Genomic DNA, 11,867 nt, shown 5'->3' with positions numbered 1-11,867 from the left:
CTAAATTTTTTGATGGGCTATAAAATGTTTTACTTCTGTCTTCTAAAACAAAGAGTGAATACCTTTATCTGGATGTTGAAAGTAACACTTGACCAGTGGATCCCTTCCCATTTCACAACTATTTGCATTCAATATATACAGACAAGCTCCTGACCTTCACACACACATTCAGGCCCATTCCATCAAATCAAATTTTGAATGAATGCCATTGAGACAAAATAACATCAACTCTTGAAGGACAGACTGAGCAAACCACGTCTCCTCAGTGCATTCTGCATACTTAAGCAAAAAGTGGCCAGACAACAAATTGTCACTACTCTCTGACACAGATACGGACAAGAGTTCTGATTAAAGAGAGGCAGTACATTTCACTTTAAATTAAATGCAGACCAGCACACATATACACACCCAACCCATAAGGGTTAAACCATCAGGAAATGGTTCAGTCTAATGATTGCATGGCCAATAAACCTGCCAGCCAATAGTTGAGATTCAAATGTCTGTGTCTACAAAAATGCAGTTTTATTCAAATTCAAAGATTTCTAGTTCTGCACATACATTTCAAACACAACATAAAAGAAAATGATGAATCTCAAAAACTTCTTCCCACAACTTAAGAGTTGCACAAATTTTTTTGGTCAGTTACTTGATACATAATTAGTGTTGGTTAACTGTCCATTATAAAATCATCATGATCCATGTAATAATCTGATGGCAAAATTGTGAAACATATGCCAAGAGTTAGATAATACTGCTGCTCCTGAGCACATTATGAGGTAATTTAAACACTATTTACTCACAAAGCTGAGTAGGATTTTATAATCCCTTTGATGGCAAGGCCCCCCCCCAGCCATTGTGGCAGCCACATAGTTCCAAAATATTTTCTAAGCAACTGTTCCAATAATCACATGATCCCTTTCAGCACCAATGATCTCCCATTTCAAACACCCATCACAATACATCAACCAACAACCTCCACCTACAAATGACAATCAATGAATTAAGGTATTTAGAGATTGGCTGATTTTGTCTAGATAATTTTTTACTTTAAGTGCTAGAATATTAACCATGTCTGCACAATACCATGACCTCTACCCTTCCCTGACCATGTATAGACAGACTTTTATACTAGTGCCCAACTGACTGGTCAAGTTAGTCTTGGATAGTACTGCCTCCTACCCTACACCACAATACAATGCCTTGTTCAAACTAGGTCACATGAATGGACTTTCAATCTTGCCAACAGTGCTGGAGTCTACTGCAGCCTACTTGTAAACAAATTCCAAAATGTACCATCTCCGAATTTAGGCCTATGAGGTTTTCTGGGTCTGATGTTATCTGCTTTCTGCAGTAACTGGAGTTTTTCGATTATGTATGCGGCCTGGCTATCGGGAAGAGGTCGTAATAGGTCTAGATTCACAGACTTGTGTTTTAAGTGTGGAACTGTGATATTTGATTAAAATACATTGTGGCCCATTGATGCTATTCTAATTTAACAAGCACTAATTTCAAAGTATTGGCTACCATTTAGTCCCACACAAGTCTAGACTTCTACCATTGAGAAAAACCACAGCTCAAAAATAATCTGAAGCAAACTAATGAAAGAAAACCTACTTTTGAATGCTTGAAGCAAGGATATGAGACATGCACAAAGCCTAGAAAGCTAAAAGCAGATTGTGGGGTGGAGGGTGAGTGAACAGCCACAGGAAATGCTAGGCCTAGGCCACTGGGCGGTGGATGGTATCTCCAGTGCCACTCATCCTCTGGGACCTGGTTGCTAAGACGGCTGACAGAGGGTTTGGATACTAGGCCAGGAAGAAGGTAGCACCCTCCCCTCGGGACATCAACCTGATCCATTTTTAGGTTTCTGCTCTTGTGTGCATAATGTGAACTTGAACTTCTCTGCTTTCTTAAAATAAGGTGGCAATCTTGGGATTATCTTGAACCGACAGTGAGGGCTGCTGACCTAAATAATGCTCGTTAGCAGGCGGAGCCTGCTGAAATGGATCAAATTGCTAACAGCTGCAGAGGCAACGTTTTACAGGTTTAATTCTTGGCGTCTGTTAAGATCCTGGAGATCAGCAAGAATAAACTGCAGTGACTTCTAGATCAGAATTATAGGGGTTTCCTTGTAGACAGCTAGGGATTTTTGCCAATTTGATAGATTTCCAAGGCAACCGAGGCACATTATTCAAAATGTGTGTAAATATCTGTAAACAGTCTGCTGTTTCAGCTCCTGCAGCCATTAGAATAATCTAAACATAGCAGTGTGTAGCATGACCTGGCAGCAGGGGTGGGGGTAGAGAAGAAAATTACCAATGCCATATGTCACTTAAAACAGGAGGTATCCTGCCCTGCTTACATTCAATTAGTCAAGCATCTGAGGTTCAGCAGTGTCTGAGCCAGATGGGTGGAACATGACTAGTTTTGTAGGAGGAAGGGCAGGTAAAGACCGGTCGAGCTAGGAAAGGAGCTAGAGTTAGAGCTGGAGTTCATCATGTTGCAGGTTTCTTCGCAGGTCCTTTTAATTTTTATTGTTAAATAAAAATAGACTGATACAAGCAGGAGAGGGGCACTTGAAAGAGGGATGAAGTAGCGCATAGCAGCAGGCCAGCGTGAGAGTAAAGGATAGAGGAAGAACAGGCGAGCAGCGTAAGAGAACCATACACTTGCCTTGAGGAGACTGAATGAGAGATACAGGCGAAGAGGAAAGAAAGGAATCTGAAAAAATAAAAGGACAGAAGAATGATCATCCTAGAAGAAGAAAAATAACTCCTACCCACTGCAACCATGGAAATAAAGGCATTCAAATAAGAGGTTAACTTATCCAGCCTTAACAACTCTTACGTAGAAGTTAACAGACGTCCATGCATTCGATCTCATTGTTAACTTCACTTTAAGACATGCACTTATATTTGCTATGAAGGTAAGACCAAGAAGACCTTATCCTTAAGAAGTAGGCAAAAGCATTTCTCACTTTGCTTCCAACAATTTAACTACAACTAGTACAAAAAGACCAGAATTTGTTCTTCAGTACCTCTTACAAAGTTCATGTTTGTTCTAAAGAAAGAAGCACGACACAACCAGTTTATGTAAAGTACAATCCAAGAAGTATGTGGGCAGTCTTATCAAACACACCTGTCAACATACTTTTGGTCTGGGGCTGTTTGGGCGAGGCCTCTAAATTCCCATTGAGGAAAATCTTAATTCTACAACAAACAATGATAACTTAAACTAGTATGTTTTTGATTATCCTTTCAGTCAAGGCAAAAAAGAGACTGGTTTCTCCAGTTTGTTGTACTATTAAATATCATTTAGCTCATGCCTTTTTCCAAAGAATTACTGGTTACATGGAGCACTGACCTCAACCCCATCAAACACCTTTAGGACAAAAATAGATTGCCAATCAGACCATAAAGCACTACAGCATTAAACATCACTAATGTTCTTGCAAAATCCTTCCAAAGCGTCTCCAAAATCTTGTGGAGAGTCTGTGTTAAGAGGGCTGCACCTTAAACACAGATCTACCACCACAAATAGCAGCCTCCTGGAGGATCATGGTTATGTCAACACTAAAAAATTAGTATAATAAGTTTAATGTACGAATGTATCAAACATGATGTATACATGTAAAACTGTTCAGATTGTACTTCTATTCTTGCAACTGTACATCCTTTAACGTTTCATGTTTTGAAATCCTACATCAGCCTCTGGCAGGTTTAAGAGGAAGTGACACTTCATACTACAGTGTTTTAGTTTATAAATGAATCCCATTTGCTACATTTAAACCTGGTGTCCACACTAGTCTGGAGTCCCAGAAATGAAGCCTTTTGGAAATAATGAGGTAGACAACAATGCTTGCTTCTTGAATGAGTCTTATCAGTCAAAGACTCGACTACCAGCAGTGAATGCAAGGCATTGCTAACACTTACTTTCAGTGACAGTTCCACCTCGTACCTGCTCTTACTTTTCACCATTGATGTTTCTAGTTTGTAGCTTGTTCTGCAACCAGCTGCAGAATGGAACATTCTTTCTGATTCAGCAGGCAGGCAGGTACATGAAAAGAGTGTGTGAATGGTCACATGATAATGCATTTTCAGGTGTGTTAGTGTGGATTAGGATTATTTATGATGTGTAGCTAACAAGCCAGTCTGGAGGGAGATCATTTTAAACATGTTAATGTGAAGCTAACCTAAGTCACGATTTAGATCGCTCTTTCCTTCTCATTCATTTTGAAAGGGAGAAGTGAGCAGATGCAGCTGGGTGGCCATCCAAAATGACTGCATCATGCAGCAAAGTAATTGAATATGGTTGAACTTTTGCTGCAATGCAACATGATGTCATCTGGCATCCATTCCCAGTGTGCATGCAAGCCCGTTCGTCCTGCTGGATTACTCAGATTGCATTACGCCTCGTCACTGGTACATGGACTGCATGCAGCCCCTGTCTGGATGTTCACTGGAGATGTGGGAAAGTTTCAGGTTTACTCAGGGAGGTGTGGCTTCTCCTTTCCATTCATCTAAAGTGGAGTTGGTACAGGCCGAGCAGGTTGGGGTTGCTGTGCCCTTGCAGTGCAACATTCCTTCTGTCAGAATCATACAGCTGATACTCTCTCAACACACCACACCTTCACTTTTCAAGCATATTGCCAATGCCATGTAAGTCATAGTTTACAAGAAACCTTTGACATTAGATATGGATATTAGAAAGCCTTTTCACCATCCAAAAAACTATATTTGGATATTACCATAGGTCAAAATAAGCATAATATGAGCATAACATTATATATATAGCAAAATATGGAAAAAACAATTATGTGAATAGGTCTTAGTAAAATGCACTATGCTCTCTGTTGGAATCTGACTAATGTCAAGCTGTGGAAGTAAAACCTACATGCACCAATATACTGATCCAAAGATGACAACCAAAATTTTCAACACAGCAGAAGAGAGTAGAAGATTAATTTATATATATATATTTTACTACATCCGCTGCTAATGGAGCATGGGGTAATGCCAGGCGTTGCAAAACTGCATTCTGCAATGGAGGAGAAATTGATTATTGGTGGGGAACCACCCTGTTGTCTAGATGTCAAGTCAGCTTGTGGTGATAAGAGCTGATGCCAGCGTAAACATGTGATCTCCTCAGCAGATTTAATACATGACGCCCTGCCTCTGCCTGATGCACCAGCCCTCGCCTGAGTCCTGCGGAGGATTTGTTTCTATTGTGAACTGTGCAGAGAACCTCCTGCTACGTAGTTCATGTTTGAAAGACAAACTGCGGAGATAGTCCGGACCAAAGCTGCTTACATGATGGACGTTCACTGGAAATCTTCAGATAGCTCGTAGTTCTGCTCTCACATACAAAAGTTGCATATGGAACAACAACCATTGTCAGCATAGACTTAATTGAAGTGTAACCGCAGTTATTTACTTGCTGCAGCATTTTAGAAAGAGAGAGAGATCTGGAATCAAGAGTGAAAGTGCATCATAGGCAAATTCCTTTATCAGAAACAGACTAGAGCAGATAAAATGCGACTGTTAAACTTTTATATGGCAACAACAAATAGAAAATCTACTTTAAAAGATCACCAACCAATTGTAAGAGATGGCTGATACATGCAGTTTTTTGGGGACTGGGACCAGTTTAATAACTTAACTTTTGGTGTCTATACCCAATACGGTGAGAGAGCTGGGAGACCGGAGGGATCAGTTCTTTCTCCATTTTGTTTGAAGTTAAATACAAGTATTTCATATAGTGGAGTAGTAAAAAACTATTCTACAGCTCCTGCTGGAATCAACATGATCATGATTGGCTCTGGTCTAGCTGTGGCTTGGGGAAATTTGAATTAAGTTGTGCCGATTGAGCTCAGGGGCGTACAGCCAGGTCTCGTTCAGTGAATAGCAGCTGCTTTTTGTGTGAATGGCCATTAAGACTGCCTTCATGCAGTCAGTCTATACTCCAAATAACAGCTCCTCTGCGTTTAAAGCTGACATTTGCAGATGGGAATTGAAGTCACCTTTAACACTTTGCATGGAGTTTATTTCTTATCTTTATTCAAGAGCGTGGTCGTTCACTTTGAGAGCATTGCTTCTTCATTTCATGTCCACATTTTGGAACGCTTTCACTCAAAACCCTGCTTGAACACAGATTTGCTCTGTTCCTGCTGAAAATGGTGTATCTACATTAATTTCCTGTGCTTTACTTCTCCTCATAGTCAGGCTGCTTCTGTTTACTCCAACTTTACTCTCCCTCTGGGACATTTTGTCAAAATTTACCTGTCAAAATTCCACAGTCACCAGAATGTTACGTTTGCTTTACTTCTGACAGCGTCCCTTACAGGTGACCATTGTTTAACCAGATTCAGAGGATCACTGGCCAGAATGGATCATGGGATCCATGGGATTATGATGATAAGATTGGCTTTCAGGTGTTGATTATGCTATGATTAATTATTCAAACTCCATGGCTAGGCAACAAATAATAAAATGGATGACGACATTCTCCAACTTACAAAATTTCAGGGTTTATAAATGGGACAAGTAGACAGTAGAAGTTTTACGTAACATCTCTGTAAGTACAGAAAGTGTTAATTACTGATAAAACATAGGAAATTCTTATATCATAACAAATATCATTCCACTTTACTCAAATCTGAGAGGGGACATCTTGGAGACACATGATGTGGTCAGCTGCCCTGATTTAGACCTCAACTATCTTCATGTCACGTTGACTCATGAATCTATCCTGATTGACAGGGTGGCAGAGAAGATAAAAGTTTACAGAGATTATAGCAATTGTCCTGTCAAGTGGTAATAAGTAAGCAATGAGTGATTATCAGTATACAGTCATATGTACTGACAGCGGGGCTCCCCTGCTGTGTCGTAACATCGACTTCTCCTGGATTTCTACAGACGTAAGAGGCCAGGGGGATAAAGTGAATTTGCATTCACACATGCACCTCCTGTGAAGATAATACTAGAGCAACTGCGGAGTTCAGGGCATGTAGAGGGAGAGTAGAGGTTTGGTGAGTGCACAGGCCTGAGAGTGAAAAGGAGTCAAACTGAAGGACATTTGTACAGCAACTGAGTGCAGACACACAGTTGAGGAGTTCATTTTTACACGAGTATTTGAAAGATATGACAGAGATTTGAGGGTAAAGATTTCAAACTCTGAACATAAAATGAAGACAAAATGCTCTCAAGATGAAAGATCACACTCTTGAGCAAAGATAGGAAGGAAAGGTCATAACTTTGGTCGCAGAATCCAACGCTTTTGCCTTATTTGAAGTGATGGTTCAGGTTGGGTCTAAGGCTGTGCCCGCATTTCTGCCCTGGCTGAAGCTATCCTACCCACCCCTGAGGGCTATCTGATTGCCTCGCTGACCTCTGTGATATAGTCTGCTCCAGCAGGGAGTAGAGGGAGGGGAGTCGACTTGGAAAGGCAAGCGGAGAGAGGGGGAGGCTGAAAGAACTCTGTGTTCTTTGAAGCGTTGCTTGTAAGTTTCACCTTCAAATGCTTTATAGTGAGCACCCATCTTAATCTGTGAATCAAGATCCTTTAGTCTTGGGGAAATTAGTTAATTTAACAACCCTGATGGTAATGATAGGAGAATAGTCAAAAAAATCTAATCAATGCATGTGACCAACTTTTTCCAGCCTGGCTACAGCTTTAGGAGGAATGTGTGTGTTTATTAATGTAGGTGTGCATTTCTCACTTACTGGAGTGTCACCAACTACAGCAATAAAAGTCATGTTCCCTCATTAAAATGACAGAATGTAATTTATACAAAACTGAGGAATATAACACTGTTCTACTGCTTTTTTCTCTGAACTCTGAAAAAATTAACAGAATGTAACTTGGGGTTTGATGCCTAAAAATAAAGGTTAGTCTGACTATATTAAGAAACATGACGACAGAGACTGTTGTTACGTAAGTTAGAAAACAGTGAGCTCAGAATTAATGTTGAGTGAGAGAGTGCGACTAGTTTGATATGTTGAAAGTATGGACAAAAAAAACATTGTTTCGTTTCTGATTGTGAGATTAAATATAATGCTGCAGCGAAAGAATTTGTTCCATGGCCAAGTTCCTCTGAAAATGTGATGCAATGTAGTTTGCGAAATTAGGTCCTCATCGTGAAGTGTGCCACTTCCTTTGTGACTAGTGTCACTCATCAGCGTGCGAGTCAAGTGAAATGGGACTCATCTGCGGTAAGAAGCTGCAAAGGGCGGAGAAGGTCTTCTTATATCTGTGACGTCCAAAGACTAAGAGATGAACCTTCTATCTATAGATAGATTTCTATGATAATCACAATCACTATAAGAAGCAAAACTATATCTATAACGTGGCAATCCTTCAGGGACGTATACAGTACATTCTCTCATCGATACTTTCTTTTCGAGGGTGACACTGGTACTGAACATTAATGATCAAGGAGAGGGATAGAAATTTTGGGAATTAAATCTGTACATACATTTGTAGTTTTGTAGGCTAAATAACGTACATGTCTGTATAACTCAATAAAGCTTAACATAACCACACATTAACTCTAAAACAATTTAACGGAAAGCTTAACATTTGAAACTTCATTAAGAGGATTTATTGCAAGACTTTCGCACACTAGACAGAATAAGTTTAGCTAGGTGTTCCTAATAAACTGACAAATGTATATTTGCAATTATCATTCGCAAAGGCTACAAAGTACCTGCCTGGAATTTATTGCTTAATTTTGGTGCAATTCTCACCTGGAAAAAGCAAATATGAATTGAAATAATGAAATATGACCTTTTATTCATAGTAACAGTATCATCATATGTTACAATCGGGGCTTTTCCAACATTGTCAGTAGAACAAAAGCATTTCTGTGCAGCAGCTTTACTGAAAATATTCTTCCATATCTTTGAAGCTTAGGTTTTAAAAATGTAGGTTGTCCCTAATGGACAGAGTACTGGCTCTTTGTAGCATTATTAGGTTGCTAGGCTAGTAACTGTTGGAATCTGTCTCTAGTGAGTCAAGAGTGAATCAGCCATAAAAGTGTTTGGTTGGTCCAGTATAACCTGCAGTAGTTTCTGAAGGCCGCATGTTCTGCTCCTACAGAGGAAATGAATACATGAGGCGTGGAAACGAGTTCTTAGCATCTCCTAATATCTTTCTGGCAGATATCGACCAGGGACTAAATCTGTCACAGATGAGTTAAGACAGACTGAAATGGGACAAATGTTAAATGTCAACGAAAATGAAGAAGGAGAGCATTGTATATGAATATTGTAACAATAAAATAAATTATAATATTCTGATGACGATAATGGTCTAAAATTATTTTGTGGATTATTTTTCAAAATGGTCAATGGCCTAGTCATTTAACTATTAGCCATGAAGCTACATCCACAGCACATATACAGACAGTCGTCAATGGCTATCTTGTTAGTTTTTTACATCCACCCCTCAGTTAACCTGGCAAAAGTGTGTGACATCATCAACTCTGTAATATTGAGACACCAGACTGTTCAGACACAAATCTCAAGAAGCATGTTTTTCTGACTATAAGATAATTTTTTGATCATATCATATATTGCATGATCACTGCACAGATGAATGCACTGGGACGATGCTTGTTTCCCAGTGGATTCCTAGTGGATTCCATTTGAATGTTCCTGTCCCCACCTTAGCGATAATGATTTCGAAACAAAGTTCAAACTCCCTCGAGCATAATGTGCCACACCCTGCCACTCAGCTGACGCCCACAAACACATGTGCCATAATTCCTTAAGCCTTTTAATCCTTTTCATGAACTGAACATGGCTTCCAAGGATTTTCAAATGGCACTTGTGTGGTGGCTGATTGAGCCATGGAGTCCAATCAGATCTAAATCTAAACATACACGCACGCACACGCGCGCAAACACAGACACAGACACACACAGATGGCCAAGCTGCCACTCCCTGCCACAACCTGTCAAAATGGTCCTTTGTTTTGATTAGGCTCGTCTAGCCTGTAACTGGACAAACTGCATAAACTACATCAGGGAACATGATGGGTTATGAGAGAGAAATGAATGATGGCAGTGAAGCTCATGAGGCTCCTGATGCTTTGTTCGGTTACTATTATGAAGACGACACAAAAAAGGGGAAAAAAAGGGGCAATGCGCCTTTAAGAGGTCCTCCCTTCACTGGCAGTTGCCCAGTAACAATGCATCTGCAGTGCAGCGCCGCGCCGATGACGCTTTGTCACACCAGAGGGCCACTGTCAAAACTGTCATTTCTAGGATCCTGCGCTTAAAAACACGAACAACTCGACAAGCACATGAACACACATCGGCGATATGAGCGGTGGCTGGGACACGCTTCCATCCGGCTAACACGAAAAACGTGTGAACGGCACGTAATTTTGGGATACATGTCCATAGCAGCCTCATTATTCGAGCAGGGTTAACGCCGCTCTTTAGCAAACGGTACCAGCCCCGCAATTCATGGCCGAATGCATTTTTGGGTAACGTGTCTCACCTCATGCTCCGACACATCGGCCACTGTGCCTCTTGCCTGGTAGCAATGCGACATGGTCGAATTTGACAGGTTCATTAAAAGGGGGGTTTGCTTCGGCGTTAGAGCCACATGCAGCGGGAGGGGGGGCAGATCCCAGCGACCCACCGTTAAAGAGCATGGTCGGTGGCCGTGTGTCCGGACATGTTAGCTACCACAGGTGTTTCTCTTTATAGCCGAAACTATTTACAACAGCCACGCACACGCCGACAGCAGGCAAAACGAGTATAATTATTCATTAGCTACATTTCTATCTATGGAGCTAACCTGATAACATGCCTGTAAGTAAACACGAAGCAAATATATATATATTTATATAGTTGAGCAGCGATTAATGTCAAAAACGTTACGTTGCTATCAGCATTGACACTTAGCTTGCTAACGTAACGTCAGGCTATTTCTTACCGGACAGCTTAGACTCTTTGGCAGCGGAATTTTGCCCATCGGCAAGCCCCTGCGACGATGTTATCTGGGCGGACTGAGTCATCGGATCCATTTTGCTGTGGTTTTAGAGACAAATGACTGTCGTCGCTGTTCGGATGGTTGGACTGTCCCTCGAAGGTGTTGTACGTCGTCTGACTTTCCTCAAAAATGCCCTAGGAGCGGGACTCGGGTGTTCACCTTGGTCAGCGGCTGAGCACTGGGAGAAAGACAGCGATGGTTGGTAAGAAGGCGGACTGACGAGGAGGAGGAGGAGGAGGGCGGAAAACATGTCGGGCTGAGACGCGTTCATAGTCTCAGTTTGGCCCCAGAAATTTCACCTTCAACCAGTCCAAACGGACTTTGCTTAAGTGCATACACATAAAAACACCAGTTAATCTTATTTAATACAACCATATATTTTGTATGTATCCCTGTAACTGTATTATCAGCTAAATCCAATTATGTTGTAAAATAATGTCTAATTTGTATCATGGTGGGGAAATATCCGACAGCAATTGAAGGCAGCAAAAGGAATATTCTTGAACACAGACACCATGTTGTCATACTGTGAACCTGCTTTGAACGAAAGTGGGGTTTTATTTTTATTTGAGCCATTAGCGATTATAACACGTATACTGTATGATATTATCAAAAATATTGTCTCTAATCATATTTTATTTAATTGTGTGTTAAATATATGACGCATGTGTGTGTTGGGCTGATTGCAACAAATCCAGGACACGATATTGATGAAACACCTTTTATTCAGATGGGTTTTCAGTGAGTGTTTCACTGTGGCCCGTTTTCCATTATGTAATGTTTACCTTTGTTCGATTTCCAAGCAACTGCCCATCCCATGAAGGCACCATGCTGCCCCCTCCTGGGTGGCTCGACGAATATTTACTA

General features: G+C 40.8%; 1 protein-coding gene across 2 annotated transcripts in view; it reads right to left on the bottom strand.

Annotated features, from left to right (window-relative positions):
• rtn3 (reticulon 3) overlaps positions 1–11,214 on the bottom strand; it is a 28,917-nt gene extending 17,703 nt beyond the window's left edge. Inside the window, exons 1-2 of one of the 2 annotated variants that reach the window (XM_061095637.1) lie at positions 10,944–11,214; positions 2,674–2,721 (exon numbers count right to left, since the gene is read on the bottom strand). In XM_061095637.1, coding sequence (XP_060951620.1) covers positions 2,674–2,721; positions 10,944–11,034 — 139 coding nt within the window. In that variant the 5' untranslated portion in view covers positions 11,035–11,214. The remainder of the gene's footprint in view (positions 1–2,673; positions 2,722–10,943) is intronic. The other variant, XM_061095638.1, reaches the window with a different exon arrangement.
• Between the last annotated feature and the right edge of the window lie 653 nt (positions 11,215–11,867).

Source organism: Limanda limanda, chromosome 22 (genome assembly GCF_963576545.1).
Source record: "Limanda limanda chromosome 22, fLimLim1.1, whole genome shotgun sequence".
Lineage (NCBI taxonomy): Eukaryota > Metazoa > Chordata > Actinopteri > Pleuronectiformes > Pleuronectidae > Limanda > Limanda limanda.
Note: the sequence above shows the minus strand (reverse complement) of the source record. Positions and strands in the feature narration are given on the sequence as shown.